The 22,439-nt window shown below is 38.4% G+C and overlaps 1 protein-coding gene across 1 annotated transcript; it reads left to right on the top strand.

The window, feature by feature from the left end:
• Positions 1-495: 495 nt before the first annotated feature.
• Positions 496-22,226, top strand: NSUN3 (NOP2/Sun RNA methyltransferase 3). The gene is made up of 6 exons (XM_071756997.1): positions 496-2,495; positions 3,830-3,939; positions 5,470-5,813; positions 7,427-7,581; positions 8,104-8,225; positions 20,500-22,226. The coding sequence occupies exons 1-6, from the start codon at positions 2,394-2,396 to the stop codon at positions 20,759-20,761; spliced, it is 1,095 nt and encodes a 364-aa protein (XP_071613098.1). The 5' UTR covers positions 496-2,393; the 3' UTR covers positions 20,762-22,226.
• Positions 22,227-22,439: the final 213 nt, after the last annotated feature.

The raw sequence follows: 22,439 nt of genomic DNA, 5'->3' as shown, positions 1-22,439 counted from the left end.
ATAAAGTAACTGTACTACAGAAATAATGATTCACCCATAAGCAATTAGATAATAGACTGATGGACTAAGGAAGGAGACTCAGGATTTTGAAATGTATACATAGACTTAAAAACTTGTTCCAGAAGGCAGTAGATTTTGCTGATGTTTAAACTGATGTTTAGTTGTAACACCAGATTTGCATTCACTGCTGCAAAAAAGCAGTGTCCTGAAATTTATCATGTGGATAATTTTTTAAATTAAAGTCTTAAAAGTTTCTCAGTACAACGTACAAATAACATTAATTTTCTAATTTTTTTTATCTGCCTATTTTTTATCCTAAAAATCATGTTATCCGTTACTTTGATCTCCATAAAATGTATTAATTTTTTTCTAAGTCTGTCTTAATGTAGCTCACAAGGATGATATTGTTTGCTTATTTCTAAATTACTACATGGTAAGGACTCAGAATTTATGCTTTAAGAAACTATAGACACCTGAAACCGAACAGTGGAAGTCACAGTAATGGCATGTCTTTCCAGTAGGCTTTCAGGATGTTGATGTATTGGTGATATTTCTGAATATTGTCTCACTAATTTAAAGACGTTTCAGCTATCCTCTCTCTGAAAGCATCAGAGGATGATATGGCATATATTGTGTCCTTTTTCTTTGCTTTCCTGGATACAAGGACATGCTTAGAAAACACAAGTTTGAAACAAGGTAGCCTACATTTAAAGGAAATGTGTTAGCTTAATAGGTCTGTAGACTGAGGGTATAGTGGAGTTCTGGAGATACAATGAATTTTGCAGAAATGAGATGCAGCTTGTGGTCTGACAGAACGTTGAGGCATGCATATGTTCACTTAACTGTGGCAAGTGCAGTTGCTTAGGTGACAGAAAAAAGTTTTCAATTCATATGTATTAAGAGGAGCAGTAGGCCTGTGCATTGAAGTTAATTCCCAGAGTCAACCCATCTCTTCAGTAGCACACAAGAGATACATGTTGCGGTTGCTTTTTTTACTGTTTTGCCGCAGTTCCTCTGTGTTGGCCAGTTGCTAGCTAACAAACTACTTCTTTGAAGTCCTTTCCTTGCTTCCTGATGTGCTGGAGATCTTCCTGGTTTCAGATACAATAAACAATGCCGATGGCATGATCTCCAAGTAGAATATAGCCCTAGAGTTAGAGGAAGGTGATTAATAAAGCATACTTTTTTTGTTTTATTGATAGAGCAAAATTCAATTACTGTATGTATTTTCTTGTATGTTACTGGTCTTGGAAGAATTACACCTGCAGAGAAATGTGCTTTTTACACCAGTTTAGTTGTGTATCTGTGGGTACAACTCATTTATCAAAAAGACTTTGTTTTCCTTTCATATTTGGTATGTAGCTGCTCTCCATTTTGCAGAATGTCTCTTTGTCAGGACCCTGATTGAAACATGGTAAATAACCTTTCAATGGTGATCGTAATTTCCATGGTTTGCATTAACATTCCTAGTCTTCGTTACTCAGTGCCCGAAACTCAAATATTTATCTATGTAATAACACACCTGCCTTTACCTTCTCACCCCTTTCCAGCCTGGATTTTAGAGGCCAGTTTTGGGGTGCAGAAGCTACGTGGGTAGCCACTGACACTACTGTTGAACAAACTTGCACTTACCAAAGGAGTCAAGAAATGTTGATGGACAAGTGAGCTTTTGAGGGAGGGAGGTTTGCTAGGCCAGGATGACTGCAGCAAGAGATGGCCAAGAGAACAAGATGCCCTTTCTCTTAGGAGTTACCAGTGCTCTGCATTTCTGTAGCCAAAGTGGTTAGAAGAAGAACTGCCCAAGCATTTCAGCAACCTCAGATTTTGGTGCTGCTGAACCAGTTCCAGTAGACAATCTGGGGTTTGGTGGTTCTGATTGCTACTCCCATAATACAGGTTATCTATGGAAAGTTTGTAATAAGTTTGTGTGAATAACTCCCACATTTCTACAGACTTTATTTTTTTTTTTTTTTTTCTTCACAGTAACAGCAGGTTAAGCTAGAGCTGATCATCAGTCTGGTTTAGAGCAGGCTGCTGAGGAGCTGAGCATCATCAACCTGGGCAAGCCCGGAGTTGTGGACTGGTGAGAAGCCATCAGCAGAGGTTTGAGGCTTGTGGTGTGGCCAGCAGCAGCCCCTCGGGCAGGCTCTGGGCTGAGGGATAGTTTTATAAATTTGATTAATCATAAGCCTGGCTTCTGCCCTAGAGAGGCAGGGCAGACAGGAGGACGGCACCGCGTCCCACCGCAAAACAAAACCCATCAGGACCGATCCCGGTACCTCTGGGGGCTGCGGGGCCCGGCGAGTGGAGCCGTCCGCTCAGCCATCAGGGGGCGCCCGGTCCGGCCGCTACCCCCCATTTCGCCCCCGCTACCCCACACCCCGGCTTCAGCCATGAGGCTGCCACCCGGGGCGGCCCGGTTGTTGGTTCCGCCGACCCACCGCTTCGTGACCGCCCTCCAACAGCGGCGATCGGCGGCCCGGACCCCGGAGCAGGTGAGGCACTGACGGGGTTGAGCGGCGCGGCTCGGGCCCAGCAGCCGGAAGCGGGGCGGGAGGGGCTCTCGGCTGCTTCCTGGGCGTCCCGGGGCTGGTGCCGTTCGGCGGCTTCGGGCCGGTACAGCGGGTCGGGAGCGGTTCCCTTCGCCGGCGAGAATGGACGCGTTGCCCCTCCTCTGCCCGGGAAGGGGCCACGGGGGCAGCCCAGCGGCAGGGCAGCCCGGTTGTTCGTGGCGTTTTAATGCTCCTGGGGGCGGCCGTAGCTGCGCTGAGAGCTCCGACACTTCTTGATCTATGTCGAGGTCCCGCTCCCCAAAGGCTGCACCCAGTCCGTAGTCACCATGCCCCTTCTGGAGGCAGGCGTGCCTTGGGTTGGGCCTTGGATCGTGTCTTGGGTTCCGGAACTCGGTACTGAACCGAGGGTCCACAGTGTTCTGCCTGTCCAGCCCTTCTCTTTTTGGCCGTGGGAGCGCAGCCCAGTCAGTGTTAGGGGGACAAAAATCCGACCCAAGGCACTGTGATGTTTAATTAAGAGACAGCAGAAGTAACTCGGATCTTGGCAGACCCCTCGGGTTCTACCTTCTATCAAGGGTTCCTGTTTAGAGGGGGCGGGAATGGAAACAGGAGGGAGGAAACAGTTCGGGACTTAGAGGGGAAGATGCTGCGTGGAGGAAAATCCCGCGAAATGTGGTGTTTCCCTTTAGAGTTCTCCTGCTGCATAGCATGAGTTTACATAGAAACCAAAAGTTTTTCCCCTCTCTCCTAAAAATAAAATTTTCATAAGGAAAAAAAAAAAAAAAAAAAAAAAAAAAAAAAAAAAAAAAAAAAGAGAGAGAGAGAGAGAATTTCTTTTTTTCCTTACTCCTGGAATAAATCAGTTACTGCAGTGCTTTTGAGGCTCAACTCTGGCTGACTTCCACAGTGACTCTTAATTAATTTCTTTCTTTTAGTTAAGCACAGGGGTGCGTGTTGGCAGAGGTGATCATAAGTGCATGATCACATTCATGCCTTGCTTATTTAGTCTTGGTATTTCAGAGTTGCAAGAACCACTTTATTACCAGCATAGTGGATGTGGAGGAGGAATATTATCAACTTTGAATACCCTCTTCACAAATAGGGGAAGAAGAGACTACATGAGCTTATCTTGTTCCGTGAAATTTCTGTTTTATCTTGAATCAGGTGTATAATGCAGCATTGGTATTTGAGCATCCTAATAGCACTGATACTAAGTTGATTTAGATTGATAAAATGTTCTCTTAATAATTCAAGTGAGAACTAGGAAAGGTTTTATTTGTTTTTACTACTTCTCTATTTTCTTCCTTTCTCTGAAGCTGGAAAATAAAACAAATGGTAAACTTCAAAGGCAGATTTGTGAAGTCGTTCTGGATCACTTTGAGAAGCAGTACACAGCAGAACTGGGAGATACATGGGCCACTGTCAGGTTTGTTGTTTTGAGGAGGTGGGAGAGTTCTGTTGGTTTTTTTTAAGTGCTTCATAAAATAGGTTTGAAAGAAGTCATGGACTGTAGTCACATGCATCAGTTAGTTTTCATTACAGAGATAGAGTAAAACGGTGAAATAACAGATGAGTAAAACTTGCTGGTTTTTTTTCCTTTGCATAACTACTTTGCATGTGATGAAGTTTCTGTTCTGTATGCCTATACATTTCAAAGAGACTGCCATCTTATGTGTTTGTTGACTATTTTGTAAAAACATAGTCCAAGAAGCATCCCTTTATACTCAACAGCAGCTGTTAGGGCTTTTTTCCCTACAGCTTTGTAGGATCTTGAGAGACTGGGACAAAGATGTTAGAAGACAAGTACATCCCCTGATTTCTCTCATTAGAAGAAGTTGAATATTAATGACATGAAGAAAATTATAATGTTTGGGCCTTGATCAGACAGAACTGGCTGTTGTATTGAGAGAAGACATCTTCTCTTCCCTGCTAGCTGGGGTTTATCACTCTTAGAAAAGACAGGAGGGCCCTTCTGGAGAAGCTCTCGGTTTAGCTTAAATACTTTTCAAAAGAAATTTTTTAAAAAAACGTTGACTTTGACCTGAAGTGCATGAGGAGTACTCTCATGGTCACTGCCACATAATTCTGAAGAGAAAAGTATCTTACGTCTTCAGTCTTCGTAGAAACTCTGTGATTCCTCTGAGTCCCCTCCTTGTTTTAGCCAGTTTGGATTAAAAAGTAGTTTAAGTGTTGAAAACCAAAAAACCAAAAAACAAACACAACCCCAAAACAACAAAAAACCCATAGTTGTACACCGTCTAAATGAATCAGCTAAAAAAATCTTTTAGGCTGGGTCAACGTGTATTTCTCTTCTACACAGTGAATGTTCCTGCAGACCATTTTTTGAGGCTAAATGAAATAATATTGAGAGGAATTTAAATACAAAATGGGGAAATCCATTTAAGGAAGGACTGGAAAAGTGGATTGAAATACAAAAGACATGTTTCTGTGATATGAGCAGTGCTTTTTGACTCCCTTTCAGGAATATCTATTCATTTAAATGTTTCTGGTCCAGTGTTTGCAGAATATAAAAGGAAGTTTACAAAAGTACATTGTGAAAACTGCATTTTACGGTGTTGGCTGGAATAACTGTTGCAAAGCCAATGTGATTTTTTTTGTATGTACAACTATATGTACAATATGTACAACTAATATTATAGTTGTCCTTTTGTTGTTTTTAATCAGCCTAGGAAAAACAGAGAACATCTTGTATCAAAGGAGTTAGTGTTTTAAATGCAGTAATTAGAGAAAGCAATAGCTTGATTTCCTATTTCAAATTATTTTCCTGCATACTTTAATTGTATCTAAACAGAATTATTAATTTTGATTATACAAGAATCACCTAATGGTGAGACTATTACCCTTAGGTTAGAAAGGCTTCCTTACACTGTGGCAAGGTCATTGCTTTGGGTTTTTTTGCTGCATTATTAAATAGCTTTGCCTTTTTTCAATCTAGAGATGTACTGACATACCCCTTGTGCTGGCAGTATGCCATTCTGCTGAACAAGTTCAGCCCATCTCCTGAGCTGGAGAACACCTTGCGTGTGAAGGGATATTATCCTGCTTTTCAAGGACCTTTGCCCTATCTTCCATCATCGCTGAAGTGTTACATCAGGAGACTTCCAGGGAAATTCCCTGCACAAAAACACCAGGCTGGTAAACTGAAAGAGTACTACCTGCTGAATGCTGCTTCACTGTTGCCAGTGTTGGCCTTAGAAGTGAAAGACGGGGAAGATGTTTTGGATCTCTGTGCTGCTCCAGGGGGTAAATCTGTGGCTATACTGCAGTGTGCCTCTCCAGGTAACCTATCATGCTGCTCTTAAACACTGATCTCTAGCTCTGTGTCTGGGGTATTTGTATTCCAAGTGCTTCCATGCTGTTAAGTAAGACACCTTTTTTTTTTTTTTTTTTTTAATGAAGTCATTTTACCAAAAAGAGGATGGAAAATGCAGTAGTTTATATAACTATAAGTTACTGCAGACTGGCAGACAAAAATAGGATAGCTTCCTCCATTGGTTCCTTTGTTGCTAGTTCTCAAAAAATTACTTAAAATCATGTAGATATATTGGCACAGAGAGGTAATCTGCAATCTTAGACTACTTATATTATTTCTTTTTTTATTATATATATATGTATATATGTATTTGTACTATTTTTTTCTTTTTTTCCCATCTCTACTACTTCTCTGGCCACTGCTATGCATATAGTAAATTTAAGTGTACTGATGTAAAACACATTAAACATGCAAGATCTAGGCAGAGGGAGAAAGTTTATTATAAGGAATGGCTGTGTATCAGAATTTAATAAGCTCTGTGTCTATCTACCTAGGGGTTGCTGAAGGGCACAGAGATAATCACAGTGTTTACAAGGCATCATCAAGTAGCAGCTCAGTTCTTCTAGGCCAGGGAGTCAAAGCAAGCTGTGATTGGTGTTTCCAAGTTTCTTTTAAGTTGGATAATAATTGTCTCAAAAGGTTCAGGGCACCTTCTGTTCTTACTGATGAGACTGCTACTGTAGCCACCTACACCTGTAGATGACAGCCGGTTCTCCCTCCCTCCCTCTTCTAGAGAAATGAGGTGATACCAGTGAAGTAAATTAAATGTGGATTGTCCTTTCAAAAAGTTGGGTTAAAAAAAGACAACTGACCAGTTTTAGCCCATGGCTGCTTCTGGAGATAGCAACTTGTTGCTGAGAATGCAAGATGAATGCCAAGGTGTACCGTGTGTATGTGTGTGGCAAACATAGTGTAGGACAGACTGTGGAGGCATGAAAATAGGCGTTTTATTTCATTAGAAAACAGGACTAAGAATAAAAATAAACTGTATTTCTGGTCTTGTGTACAACAGCTTTTTTTCTGAAGGGGAACTACTCTGTTGACACTGTCAAAAGTAAGCACACCTAGAAGGCTTTTGTTAAAACACTGGTAGCTTAAATTTCATGTAAGCAAGGGGTTGAACTGCTTGGCTTACAATAAACAAAACTGATGTCTTATTTATTTAAAAGTCAATTAATCATTATTAAGGGGCAGGAACTTCATTTAGGCAACGGCTCAATGAGCCCAGAAAGGCACTCAGCACTGGTCTTTGGATATGAATCATTTTAAAAGTTTGTTTTACCGTGGAAATCAATTGCTTCAGTAAATATTTGCTAGTAAGTGTTTATAGTTGCTCTGCAGGAGCTTGTTGAAATTTACTTGGTGTATAAAAATTCAGCAGTGTTAAAATGTGCAATAGCAGAAGCACATAAGGAGTAAACTCTATGGCAGTCCTGGCAAAACAGTATAACTTCTGAAATTGGTTTCTCTCATTATAGTTAGAAAATAAAAAACTAACCAACCAAAAAAACCCCAACATAAAAAGTAAACACTGCAGCATAAGTCTTTGGTTTTTTGTTTTGTTTTTGCTTTTTTTAAGGTCATTTTCACTGTAATGAATATGATGATTTGAGGTCAAGATGGCTGAAACAGACTATAGAATCCTTCATCCCGGGTGCTATAATTGACCTAATGACGGTCTCTAAACTGGATGGTAGAAAGATTGGAGATCTGAAGCCTGAATTATATGATAAGGTAATTTTATTACATATAAGAAAATTGTATTTCTGCATTCTGCATTTTTTCCTTCGCATTATTCTTTTTTTTTTTTTTTTTTTTTTTGTGGTTCTCACAAACATACCTTACTACCAAGGGGAACCAAGGTGATTACAGGATTTGTGGAGCCTGAGGAATCACTTTATGAATCCTGTTGTGCGTTTAGTCATGTGTTAGATGATGTTACCCACTTAGCCTTGGGTGGTGAATTTTGAAGAACTTGTAGCTGTGTTGCTTGCTTGCTGTGTAATTAAATGGAAGAGGGGAACAAATGAGAACTATTCAGGTAAAAGGTACTTCTGGAGCAGTAATTTTTTATCTCCCACCTTGGTAACTCCATAAAAACATCTCAAAATAGTAATTAGGTCACTTCTGCCTCTAAAATGAAAAATAAAAAGGGTGTTCTAAGTGTTTGCTAAAGTAAATTGAGCAGACTTTTGGCACACAGTGTTTAGAAAGTTAATATCTTTATTGTGAATTGTCTTCTTTTTTATTCTATAGGTACTGGTTGATGCACCTTGTTCAAATGACAGAAGCTGGTTATTCTCTTCTGATATTCAGCAAGCTACTCTCAGGCTAATACAAAGGAATGAGTTATCAGCTCTACAGATCCAGCTGCTAAGGTGAGGAGTGCAAAGGAAAGCTATTAGAGGAGGTTTTCATAATTAATAAAAAATACATGGCTGCCAGATTTGTCAGTTTAATAACTGAAACCAGGCTTCACCATGTGAAGATGAAGAATATGTTGTTGCAGTGCTCTTTAGAATTTATATTTGATCTGGGTTTATGTGAACATGGAAATTTGTATTTTATACATATATATATATTTATATGTATGTATATATATATACACATAATATATATAAGCAGTGCAAGCTAGGTCCTCTACTACTGTACTGCTGTACAGTCCTCTTAACTTGTTTATTCACATGTATGTCTGTTTTCATATGACTTGAAACATGGTCTGGTACCATATCAAAATATTTTTAGTGGACTCAACTAAAATGGTTGCAGATTTATTCCTCAGCTTGAGAAAAAATCATGCATATAATTTTTAATACTGGAGTTTTTTAATGATATGTCAAAGTAGTCTGTAAACCTGCTGGGCCGGGCATTCTTCCCCAAACACCTTTTTTGTTGTTGTTTTCTCATAGAATTATCCCTTACAGTTGCTCATTAAAGTCTTTTTGATAAATGAGCTTTAAGTCAGAACTGGTTACTAACCATCACTTAGGTCATTAGTCAATGCTGCTCCATAATTTGCTTTCTGAGACGTTTATATGGAGAGACTGGGTCCACTATTGCACATCCTTATATACTTATTGTATTAAATACCTATTTGACAATTTGTAGCACAAAAGCACTACAGATCATAACTGATAGGGTAAAAAAGTAAAAAAACCATGGGGTTTTAGAACATGGTTTGCTTATTTTTCAAGCACCCACACAATAATCCAAATCAGGGTTGTCATATGTTGTCCTTTTTAATGATACCAGTCGTATACTAGCATTTGTGAAGCATGTTTTCTCTTGTTGGGGAAAAAAAAAAGTTACTTCCCAATAATACCTTTTAGACTTGAGTGTTTTTTGCAAAGTAACAGTCATGCCTGAAGTCCATCTGTCTAAGGAAATTGAGGGAAAACTAACTTTATAAAAAAGAAAAAGTTTTTATGGAAAGTTCGCATTGCATTACTTCAAGATCATTTTGCATGACTTCCAGTTGAAAAAGGCCTACCAGAAGCCTATGATTTATAACAGAAATATAAGTATCTTATTGCAGCAATGCATCATGTCACCCATTTCCTTTGAAGAAATCAATCACATTTAAAACACTGACCTGTTTCAGTTTTCCCTTTTCAATATTTGACATAGAAAATCCAATTTGTGAACCCTCTTCCAAAAGAAAGCATATATCATGTAGAGAAATTTTGAAACTTTGCATAAATCACTCCAGATGGTAATCGTGATATGGAGAGCTCATGACAGCAGGAACCTTGTTTTGTTCTTTTTTTTAAAACCGGAGACATTCCTGTCAGCCCAAATCACATTTAATTGAATTAGTCCTAAATCAAGAAGAGAAATTTGCTTCTGCTGAAAGGATATTTACTGTAGCAGTAGATTAAGAATTATATTTGTAAGAACAAAATACTTCTGATAACTAAATTCAAGTAAAAGCATAGTAATTTCAATTTCATTGCTCAGCATAGGGCTGAGTAGTTCTGTAGGTTGATGAATCTGCTGTAATTTGCACTGAATTATTTTCTTTTGTCTGTTAAAAGATTTTGGAGCAAATAATAGTTTCAAAACTTAGGCTGTAAAAGACCTTTAAGATCATCAACTCCAGCTATCAACCTAGCATTTCCAAGTCCACCACCAAGCCATGTCCCTAAGCCACCATGTCTATACATCCTCTAAATACCTCCAGGGATGGTGACTCCACCACTTCCCTGGGCAACCTGCTCCAGACTTATCTGTTCAGATTACCTGGTGCTGTATGCCTGCAAGTGTTTCTCTCTGTTCCTGTGTCTGTTAAAATTATATATATATATGTGTGTGTGTATATATATATATATATATATATATATATATATATATAAACCTGGATCACAGCAATTTTTTTAGCGTATTCTGAGAAATATTTTGTGATTTGAAGATGCATCTTAAAGTATAAGCATTATTTTAATTTAGCAGTAGCATTAAGTATAACACACAAACAAGAAGAATGAAATACAAAAGTTTCTGTTTTCATTTCTATCAAGTGACATTCAGCCCAGAATTTGGGATTGCCTCTTTCTTAATCAAGGAAAAGGGTTGGTCATCTTATGCTCTTTCTTCTGTTTAATTTTTTTTAAGCAGATGTAGTTGGAGGGGAAGCTGGGGATATCAAAGAGGAAGGAAGCGAAGGAAGGAGAAATATTTTTTGGGATACAATGTAATTTATTGAGTAGATAGAGGCTTCAGAGAATACAGACCTTACAGAAGTCCTCCTGAAACTGATGCAGTGAGTTTCTTTCTACTTCCTACTCCAGTGTGAACAAAATCGGAAATGTAAATAAGTGGCATAGATGCTGAACAACAAATTTTAAAGCAGTGAGGGCATCCCTGATTTGAATGAAATTGAAACTGTAATGCTTGTTAATACCAAAACCACATCATCCCTGCTGAGTGCTATAAACTAAGAATACATTGCAAATCCTGTTATTATTCGGAGCATTCATGCAGAAAACAAATTGCAAAGAAAGGAAAATTTCCTGATACTGCATGCTAGTATGTAGGGGTTCCCTTAAGAGAATTTACTGATGGTGTCAGTACTCAGATAGAAATTCAATTTTGGGTTAAGCTGGAGTACATAATAACTTAGTGGTGAAACTGTTATAGATGTTGTAATTATTCCTAGATGAGTTACTGCATCTGAAAGAAACTGTTAAGGTTCAGCTGAAAGTAAACCCAACAGGATACAATTAAGAAAATGCAGTAAATGCATTCAGACCTTCTGTAACTCTTCTATACACAGTATCTCTCAGTAATTAAACAGGTCTAATTGTTAATTAATGGAGTTCTGGTCCACAGGAGTTCAGACTAACTTTAAAAGATATATATTAGCTGACTTCCCTTTTTAGCTCTTTTTCTTCTTTGTAGTTAGCTACAAGGGAGATTGTTTTGAATACCCAAGACATGCACACACAAAGCTAGGAGATTTAGGCAGTGTGGGATGCATGAGCACTTTAAAGGACCTTGAATATTCTGTGCTTTGTATTACTGGTGGCAAAATGTATCCTGCAAAATGTATCCTACAAAATGCTTATTTTCCTAGTTGATCTCTTGAGTTGTATGAATTCCTATTTTTCAGAATTCAGTATTAATCATTAAATATGGATGGAGAAATACATAAGTCTCCTTATTGTTCCAAGTTAATAAGTGTTTCAGTCCCTGTTTTGCTTCTAAAAGTAATGATTTCTAAGAAACTATGTCTGGTTCTGTATAACAGAAATCATCTCCTCCTACACACTCAATGCGAAAGGATGCAATACTGAGATAAAAGGAATGTTTCCCTCCACAAAGATTTTTTTCCCACTGGATATGAATCATAACATGGTACTTGAAACTGCTGATCTTTTTCAAGAAAAGGTTACCAGAATTTTTAAATTTCATGTTGTTTTTTTATTCGTTTGTTTGTTTTCTTTCTTCATTGAATAGTTTTTGGGCTAAGAAGGTTGTACCCATAAAAAAAAAAACAAAAAAACCAACCAAACAAAAAAAAACCACCCAAACATTCTGAGCCTATTTTTCTGAAATAAATGGATACTCTGACCATTATTCAATATTTTATGTAAGTTAAATTACCAAGTGTTGTGTTGTGCAAGCAGCTTCATAAAGCTTTTGATCTGTGCTTCTCTTACTGCTTCATTCTCAGGCTTCCTGAAAGCAGAGACTGCTGATGGTGCAGCTGCTGTGTTGGGTGGTTTGCTAATCTGTACATGTGGCAATTCAAATGAGTTTGGCATTTTCCCTTAAGTCATCAGGTAGAGTTGGCAACATGAATCTTTAAAGGTTAATCTGCCTGCCACAGGACCAGAATTGTGAGTCCAGAATAGTGAAATTATACCTTATAGAATCAGTGTTTCTTTGGTGAAAACATAGGATACAAATGTAAAAAAACTTAAGCTACAAGCTGCTCTGTTTTCTCTGGTATGTGATAAATTGTTTCATACAATATATATATTCATAGATTTTTTAATTGATTTGTGAATATATATTCACAGATTTATTTGTTGAAAGAGTTTTTCACAAAGTTGTGCAGTAAATACTATAATTTACTAGAAAAATCCTGCTACTCCTCCCCCTGCTTTCAGTGTCAATTCTGTGTTTTCACTGATAGACTGAGTTTTCCACAAGTACCTAGAAGAGGAATATTTTAATTATGAGGGGTTTTTTGTTGTTGTAGAGTGAAGGCAAAATTAGTTCTTTTATAAATATAACATCATATAGTTTGGGTAGCTTTGTATGGTACCAGTGTACTATTTCTGCTTTGATTAAGATTATACTTTACAGAACATGGGGATGTAATGATGAAGTAAAAAAGAATATGCTTGCAATTAGCTAGTTGTCCTGTTGAGACAAAGTGGTTCAGTTTTGCTTGGGATTTGCTACTGATGAAAAATTCTTAACTTTTAACGTTCATTGTAAAGGCAAAGAGAGCCAGTGAGTTGAGCTTACAAAAAAAAAAATTATCATCAAAGAAATTCCTTGAGTTTGTTTAGTGTCAGGCATTGAGAAGATGACAAGGGTGAATGCCATGGGGGGAGGAGAAGAGCAAAGGAGCCCCCTAAGAAATATGGCATCCATCTTGTACCACAGATTTCCATGTCAGAGTGTGCTGGGCTCCTGCACAGGAACTCCTTGAGTGAAGTTCAGGGATATTTTGTAGTTACCTGGAGGGGTTCTGAAGTGTGGTGCTTAAGGGGAAGAGGTAAACTGAGGGAAAAAGTGAAGTGGATGCCAAAGTGAAGTGAGGGGAAAGCAGCCACACACAGAAAAGTCAGGAAGACTGCGCTGAGAATTGCTTCTCCACACTTTTTTTCATCTCTTTCCCTGGAATTTTTCCTATTGCTACTCTGTACCTGACCGTTTAGTCCACTCATCATCCACAGCTGTCTGGTCAATTAGCTCCACTGGGAATTGGTTAGATTTGCAATGTTGGCTCAATGAATCTCCTGCAGGTTGTGTAGATGATTCCTTCTTTTAACCATTTTCCATCTCAGGAAAGATGAATAGTGTAGCAAGACTGCTGGCCCCAGGCTGCAAATTAAGTGTGCTGTTCCGGTGTCTTGCTGTGCAAACCATGTTCCCTCTCTGTGCATCCTTGCCCCTCTGGATGAAAACAGGTGGTTTAGCTGCTGACTGGACAGGGAGCCTTTATTTTTCATTCTAATTTCTTATGCTTGTGGCATGTTTGTGCTGTGCCATTCCCCAAAACACTATTTGTTATATTGCTGGAGGAGTTTCTTTTTCTTTAAGACTCATGGTTGCTTTGAATTTCTTCATGAAGAGTGAGTGCTGGGGCCATTGTTATGGCTCCATGTTTTCTTCCATCAGTGATACTAAAATAAATAGCTTCTGATTTTAAGTACTGCCTGGTTCCTTAAGGCTTTGGTAGTGCCTGATGAGTAACGTACAGATCATGTCCCTTATGATATGTTGAAACCTAAAGTTTTTTGAATTAATAAATAAGCACACAAATAAACAAGCTACCGGGCAGCTAGGCAGTTGTTTCGGGATAATAGGTTTAAAATCAGACACAAATTTTACTTTAATTCCACATTCAGTTCTTTCTATATGTGTGTTTGTTTCAAGCTGTAAGCTTAAAGCTATGTGGTGAAGTCTGTAGTGAGCTCCAAAATCTTTCATTCTTCCTTCTGTAGCTGAAAAATTCTGCTTGCACTATGTATTTTTATTCTTTTATATAATAAGTTTAAGTTGTTAGAAGGATGAACCTCTCAAAGTGTGTAAGGTAAGGCTGGATTGATTTGCCTAGGTCAACTATATGAGGATTAACAAGGCCAAGTGTTGGGTCCTGCACTTGGATCACAACAACTTCAGGCAACGCTACGGGCTTGGGGAAGAGTAGCTAGAAAGCTGCCCAGAGGAAAGGGACCTGGGGGTGGTGGTTGACACCATATGAGCCAGCAGTGTGCCCAGGTGGCCAAGAAGGCCAACAGCATCCTGGCTTCTATCAGGCACAGTGTGGCCAGCAGGAGAAGGGAAGTGATTGTGCCCCTGCACTCAGTGATGGTGAGACCAAGTCAAATAAATACTATGTTCATTTCTGGGCCCTTCAACACAAGGAGGACTGTGATTTGCTGGAGCACATCCAGAGAAGGACAACAAAGTTGGTGAAGAGTCCTGAAGCACAAGTCTTGTGTGGAGCAGCTGAGGAACTCAGATTGTTTGGCCTGAAGAAGAGAAGGCTGAGGAGAGACCTTATCACTATAGCTACCTGAAAAGAGGTTGTAGTGAGGTGGGTGTTGGTCTCTTTTCCCTAGTACCCCGTGATAGGATGAGAGGGAATGGCCTGAAATTGTGGCAGAGGAGGTTTAGATTGGGTATTAAAATCAAATGTCTTTATTGAAGACCACTCAGTTAGCCATTGGAATAGGAGTCACCATCCCTGGAGGTGTTCAAAAAAGGTGTAAACATGTGGGCATGGTGGTGTTGGGTTGACATTTGGTCTTGATCTTAGAGGTCTTTTCTAACCAAAGCAATTCCATGATTCTGATGTAATAATGGGATGACAAACACAATAGAAGGTTTGAAGGTTTGTCACAGCAGAAGTGCACTGGCACTGGCTGCTGGAGGCTGGTCAGCTGGAAACAACCTTACTTATACTTAGAATACGGCTGCAGCGTTGTGAGTGTAAGCAAAATTCTTGAGTGTTGCATTGGCACTTGTGCTTTTAAGTCTGAGAAGAATAAAAAAATTGTTTGCTATAGAAATGTTATTTGCCAGAATTTTTTGCGACAAATTTTGGCTAGACAGAAAAGGGTGGGTGTGTTGGGTATTTAGTCTTTGGTTGTTGGGTTTGGTTTGGGGCTTTTTGGTGACTTTGTCTACTTTTATTTGTATTTCAATCTAATGCTGAAAAAAAAGCAGTTCATTTCATGTTTCTTCTATTACTACATGTTGAATTGCAGTGTCACTTCACAGTAGCAAATCTTACTTGGAGGGGAGTAGAGCATGTACATGCTTGGGATATGGAAAGAGTATTTGAACTAGTGTCTCTGCAACCTGTCCACCTTTGTCACCACCCATAACAAAGTATTAGAAATGGTATTTTGACACAGGGTGAATTTCCATTTTGTTTTAACTTGGTTTAGAGGGAAAAAAACCCACCAAACCAACAACCTTGATATGCAGGCCATATTACCATAAGTTTTCTGGACTCTTGTAAGAGGTAGAAAGAATTGTGTGATATCTTTAGTCAATAAAAAGTGTAGGCTTGTGAGGATTTAAAAAGCATATAAATGTTAGGAAGTTTTTATTCTGATCAGAAATTCTTTCTTGTTGAGCACAAATACATCCCAGTTGCCAAAAGATGGCACTGTTGAAGTGTTTTATTATTTTAAAATTACTCTACAATGCATGTAAATTTTTCAGCTTAATGCTGATAATGGTTGAATGATTAATATAGTTAATGCTGACCCTTCCAATGGCATGCAACATAAACCCAAACGCAGGAAGAGTAGGCTGGGCCGGCAGGTACTACCTGTAGTATGAGATATGTGTTTATTGTCTGCCTATTTGTAAAAGGATGGTTGAGAGACCAAGATTTTTAGAATGAGCAAAATGTCAGCCTGTGATGTTTAATTTTATGTAAGTTTGAATTACTTTTTTTCCTTGCTAACTACATATTAGGTGAATGTAAGACGTTTTTTGTTTTAGAATTTTTTTGGCTCTAGAGTGTTTTGGGTTTTTCCCTGAGATATTAAATAATAATGCTCCTCTGTTTTCCCTAGTTTATTATCTTCTCCATTGTTAAATTGAAAGCAAATCTTAAGACATGAGCTAAATAAAACTGCTGTAAAACAATATATTTCTTTTTAAAATGTCTTATCCAACGCTCTTGTAATACTAGGGGTTATACTCCATGCAGCAGTTTTCCAACTATTGTAATTCCAAGGTACTGGTACAATGAATATAAATATATAATATAAATATGAAATAACATTGAAATTTTGGAGTATACGATATCAGTAAGGTCTTCTAGATTGTGATAAGCTGATTTGTAATAAGTTGTATTCAGAACCCCAGAAGTGAGCTGGCTTTTTTTTTTTTTTTTTTTCATTTAGCATGTATATCATCTTGTCACAATTGTGCAATAGTACTTGCAGTTCTATAATATGATTACTTCTTTTGCATACTGTGCTGTATCATCTGCTGGAAGACCTGACCTTGGAGATCTTGTATACAGGCCTTACATGACAAATAGGGGCATCTTAATGGATTGTCATGCATTTCACCAATTTTACTCTTATCTGTTATGCCTTGACTGTCTTATGATGCTGAAACATTAAACTCACCCCTCTGCAGTGGTGTAGAAGAGCATGCAACATAAAATCTGGGGTTGGCTGCCAGCAGTGGTGCTTCTTCAGAGTCTCAATTGCACTAAGGTGCTATTGTGTTACTAAACCAAAAATGGTCACAGGGAAAGGCAAGCAAGTCATGAGGCTCCAGGAAAAGTTTCCTTTGCTTTTGTGTGTTCTTATGCTTCTCCATATGAGGCTTGAAACTTTGCAGTACTTGTGCTTGTAGCATGTAAAATTCATTCTGGTAAATGTATATACCTGAATTTAAAAATTCTAAGGTAAGTATAAACTTGATCTATATTTAAATGGAAAGTTTTAGGTATTTAATTTAATAAAAAATTAAATTAAATTTAATTTAATATTTAATTTAATAAAAATTAAAGTAATCTGAACCACTAAGGGAAAAATAACTGAAGATTAACTACCTTTAAGTAAAGTCTTTGTTTGTTTTGGTTTTTAAACACTGTATTATAATAAGATAAATATGAAAATAATACTTCAGGGTCATTTTAATGATTTTTAATCATTCTGGATTTGGAGCCCATTTTTTGAAGTCACTAAGTTCTTTAAAACTGGCACCAGATTCCATCAACCTAGAGTGAACCTTCAAGTAAGGATTTGGGGGATAATCAAGATGCCCTAGTGTAAGGGGAATCTTACATTTTTCAGTGGCAGAGTCATAGTAGCAGTGATGGGTTCTTCCAGGTGTCTGTGAGTTAGGCTCCAGCTCTGACCTGTCCCTTGGCTAAGCTTCTTTCTGTTTCTGATAGAGGAAGACCAGTTTATTAAATTTTTTGGAACAAATCCTCTTACGAATTAATTCTCTGTCATGCTGATCATGAAGGCACCAAACTCCCTGAATCTGCTTAGCCCCATGTAGTATCACCTTGTGACTTTGAGCCCAGTACTTCTTCACTTTGAATTTTGCAACTCAGTGCAGGTTTATCAAGAGCCAAGCGCAGCTTAATCAGGGATGGCGGTCGGTTGACTTTGAACACAGCCACTGAAACAGCTGCTACTGAACCTGACAAGATGGATAGATACATTGATTGACCTTGCAGCTTAAAGCAATCCTCCTCAGATATTTTAATTCATGACTTAGGTTCAGAATAAAGATAACTGCACTGAGCAGCCTGACCTTTTTGGGTCACGGGACAGCAAAGATTCTCAAGCTAGGGAGGCTTAGAGTTAGGGGGAATTTGATGTGACATTTTCAGGGTTTTGTTCAGAGGCTCGTGCTGCTCTTACCTCTGAATCCTTGCCCCACTGACTCCGTTGTGGGAACACAGTGCATTTGAAAGCGTTGGCTTGAATGGTTTTGACTTTATATATGGTAAGAAAAGGACACTTGCTTAAATATTCAGGATTTTAACTGGAAGCTGTAGCTTATCTACTTTTTTTGGTATTTACCTTTACCTTTTACTTTTTCTGCCTTTACTGGTAAATATATTTTCTCACTTGCTTGAATGTTCATTTAATATTCACCTTATAGATAGCACTGTATCTGTGTAGTTGCTCCTTTGAGTAAAAGTTATCAGGTATGCTAAAATCACATCTTGATTGTCATGCAGAAGAACACACTCACATTTCTAACCCAACTAGCTGCCCTCTCATGGCTTGACATTGCAGTATGCATGGAAAAAGGTGCAGTTGAAGGGAGAAATTCTATGCAAATGAGTAGAATAAGTGGTTTCTAATAGTACTGTGAAGAGCAGCTCCACTTCGAGAGCCCTTTTAGACTTCAGCTCTGTTCTCTTTGACTTTAATGTGAAAGATGGAAAGAGAGCAACACAGAGAAAAAAAGCTTTTATGTTTTCCAGAGTGGATATGAGGCCAAGGAGACAGTGTGTCAGTGTGTGGCTCTCTTCCTGGCTTGTTTTTTGTGAGAACGGGCAGCTGTACATTACTGCTCTTCTTTGCAGTAGTTACCTTCTGTACGTCTGGATGCACTGTGCTACATGGGCCAGAGAACAGCAGCTTGAGCCTTGCCCTTTGAAAATGCACAACTGCAGCTGCAACAGGACTGTGTCAAGCAAGGAAAAGAGCTGGAGTGACAGCAGAGGCAGCTTAGAGCCTCTGGTCCAGTACTGGTGCCTCTGTAGCCTGCTGAGGACTATATGTGCATAGGGATGCAAATGGACAGAGGGATGTCTAGAGCTGAGCAATTCATATTCATGCTGGTAGCTGCAGAATTTTAGAAGATAAGATCTTGAAGGGACATTAAAATGACAGCTGCTCTGTTTCAGCATCTCAGATTAGCGTTGAAAATGTTGTCCTTTATCAACCTGTGGCTAAAACATTCTTAAATATTTTAGCAGACTCTCATAAGCTACTCAGATGCCTGAGATTAGCTTGCAGTGGTAGCTTTAGCTGATTTTGGAATGAGTCCATTAGGCCCAGTTAAATTGAAAGTATTTAGACTACCTACTTGTTCTGTAACCTGTTCTTTACCTATCATAGGCTGTACTTGAACTGCTCACTCATTTAGGCAAAATAAGCTAGCCATCTGCTCACTCTCTGTCTTTTTACTGATGACTGAAAAAACAAAGGCATTAAGCACTGTTTGGATTTTTTTCTTTGAGCATCATCTTTGGAAAGAATCCTGTTGCTTTTTGCTGACTAAAATTGGAATAGTATAGAATCCAGTAAAGTATGTACTTCGCTTACTGATTAATGTAACCTAGACTCATAGAAGAGATGAAAAGGTAATGTGTAGATCCCTGGAGAAAGACTTTGGGTGTAATATGCAGGAAATATTGACCTGGGAAGGTGAACAAAGTTGCTTTATCTGTGTCTAAAACATTCATTTGTCCTGGTGTTTCTGTATTACTTCGGACAAGACTTTCAGAGGAGCTTTGATGTGTGATCTACTTTGATCACACTTGTGATGGGGCTTTTCTTTATCAATTCTTTTCCTGAAAAGGCCCAATTGTGTTAAAAGGACTTGTCTTTTTTCCCTTATATTTTCTTTTTCCTTTTTCCACTGTTTTTGCTCAGCCACCACCCTTAGCAAAGCCTCAGCTTGTCTCTGGAGCAATTGTTTTTCCAGTGGCATTGGGTTTTTAATCTGGACTTGGTATCATCAGACTCACCGCACTGGGGAGCTGCTCACCTCATCTGGTTTGAGGATATAGTGGGTTTTTTTCTTGGGACTGTTGCTAGGTTTTTGGGGTTTTTGTTTGTTTGTTTTTTGTTTGTTTGTTTTAATGTATGTGTGTGAGTCAGTTCAGTATTGTCACTATTATCTACCAGTCTAAGATTATTCAGTGTCTTTTCCATAGAGCTTGACAGTGTCATTGTGCTCTGTGAGACCATGGTTCCATTGTCTAGCTCAGTGGAATCTCTGAGTCCACTCATCTGCTAAATAAGTTGCAGAATTTGCAGAAATGTTTGTAAAATTACAGTCCAGTCATTAGTTCAGGCTATTGCTGCAACTCTACATTCTGATATTTGCTCATGCATGCTGCTAGCTAGATATTGAACTAGCACTTTTTGATGTGGTGTAACCCTTTTGTATGTACAGCTGCAACATTTTCACAGTTGTGCTGCACAGATAAATCTTTAAAGTATGTTCTGAAACTCTGTATGGATGCTGCTTTCTACTAACCATTGTTGTATAAGACATACCTTCAGTTAATTTAGAGTATGTTAATAAATGAGAAGACAAAAAATCTCCTGACCTAACAATTACAATGAAAATATCTTAACAGAATGTGTTATTTTTCTGACATGTGTTTATCAGTCTTTCCATGTTCCCCCGACCCATTGTGTCACTCTTTTATGTTGAATTTTCTTTTTTTTTTATTATTTGCAGGTCTGCTATTAAAGCCTTGCGTCCTGGTGGATTGTTGGTCTACTCTACATGCACTCTCTCAAAAGCAGAAAACAGCGATGTAATAAATCTCATCCTAAACACCTACAGTAATGTCATGCCTGTAGACCTGAGTGAAATGGCCAAAGCTGTTTCTCAGGAATTTACTTTTCTCAGTGGTACACAACAGCATGAACTTATGGTTCTCCCAGAGAAAGGGAAAACTTGGGGTCCAATGTATGTCGCTAAATTAAAGAAAACTTAGTCTCTCTGATGCCTGTTATTTTCTGTAAGGGATATATGATAAATATTTTTTATTTCTCATGTAGCATGAGTATATGAACATGTCGAAGCCAACTAAATCTAGAGCATTGCAGTTTTGTATCAACTGCTCCGAATGAAAAAAGAAGAGAGACAATTAACTTGGTTTAGCTCAAAGTACAGAATGTACTTGAGGACTTAAGTGCTTCTGTTATGTCCTTATGAAGTCAAGGGAACTTTGTATTATTATTTTCAAAGTGATTCCCTTAAATGGATTGATATCCTAGAGTAGAGGCTTGTGTAATGGTTTCTTGCACTATTTTTGGAAGAGGGGCTTTTTTTTTTTTTCTTCTAATTTGGTTTTTATACAGTGTATTTTACAATAAATAGCCCGAATGGTGCCTGTTTCTGAAGTCATGGAAATCCTGCATTCTCTTTTGAACATATCTTAGAAATCTATTTCTAAGATTTGAACTGATTTGTATACAGGCTCTGTCATTTCAAGCACTGACTGTTCCAAGCACTGGTAAAACAGGTTTTATATTTGCTAAGTTGTTTGCAGGTTAAAAATTCCCTTGTTTACAGGTGGGTTTTGAATATCTCCAGAAAAGGGAACTCCACAACCTCTCTGGGCAGCCTCTTCCAGTGCCTTGTCACTCTCACAGTAGAGAAGCTTTTCTTATGTTTAGATGGAACTTTTTATGTTCCAGCTTGTGCCCGTTGCCCCATGTCTTGTCACAGGGGACTACTGAGAAGAGTCTGGCTCCATCTTCCTTGCACCCAAGATAAGCTGGAGAAGTGGCTTATCCACTGAGATAAGAAATGTTAACCTTAATTTGTGGTGTCTCATCTGTTCTGTATAAGGAAAGAGAGACTCAGTGAGAACATGTGCTGATGTTTTTTAGTTTCCTCAGCTCTGCCATGCAAATGCTACAGATAGCTATATAGGTATCTGTGCACAAGTTCATGGGTATGCATATGCAATGTCTCCCTCTGTTCTGCCTGTGGACTCCTAGATAGCAGTGTTTGAATTATGCCTATGAATGGGTCATGTAAGGGTGTATAGGTGTATATATTAGTTAGAATGGTTGTCTTGAAGTAGAGTGGAGTTCCTTCAGCCCTATCTGAACAAAGAGGAGGCCTTTCACTGGTTGAAGCTTGTAATAATTGTTTTTAAGGACTGATGTTCTAAAGAACAGTCTTTTTCTAGTAGATTAGTTGCTCGTGTGGAAATGTGTATGGATGAGACTATTTTTCTATGTTTCATGTTTTATGGATGCATCTCTGTATATATGTAATTTTAAATTCTTTGTAATCTCAAACATGACTTTTTAATGCAGAGTTGATTTTTTTTTTTTTTTTTTTTTCTGAATACAAAAGAGTATCCACTTATAGATACTAGAAAAAACTACCAAAGTGGTGATTCTGGACCTTGTTACAAATGCAGAAATAAAGTTGGTTGTCTGAGGTCTCGTTGTAAGGAGCTCCATGTATGCATGCTGGAGTCTTGAGTGATTCTGTTGCTGTGAGCTGAGAAATACTTGGTACAGCTGTAACTGTACAGCTGGTATTTGGTACAGCTGTAACTGAACTGCCTTTTGTCTCTGAAAAATTCACTTGATGTGAATTCAATGCTCAGCTTTTTACACTGATGAGAATCAGCTCTGCACTTACACCAATTC

This window comes from Heliangelus exortis, chromosome 1 (genome assembly GCF_036169615.1).
Source record: "Heliangelus exortis chromosome 1, bHelExo1.hap1, whole genome shotgun sequence".
Classification (NCBI taxonomy): Eukaryota; Metazoa; Chordata; class Aves; order Apodiformes; family Trochilidae; genus Heliangelus; species Heliangelus exortis.
The sequence above is the reverse complement of the archived record's forward strand: the minus strand, read 5'-3'. Positions and strand labels throughout refer to the sequence as shown.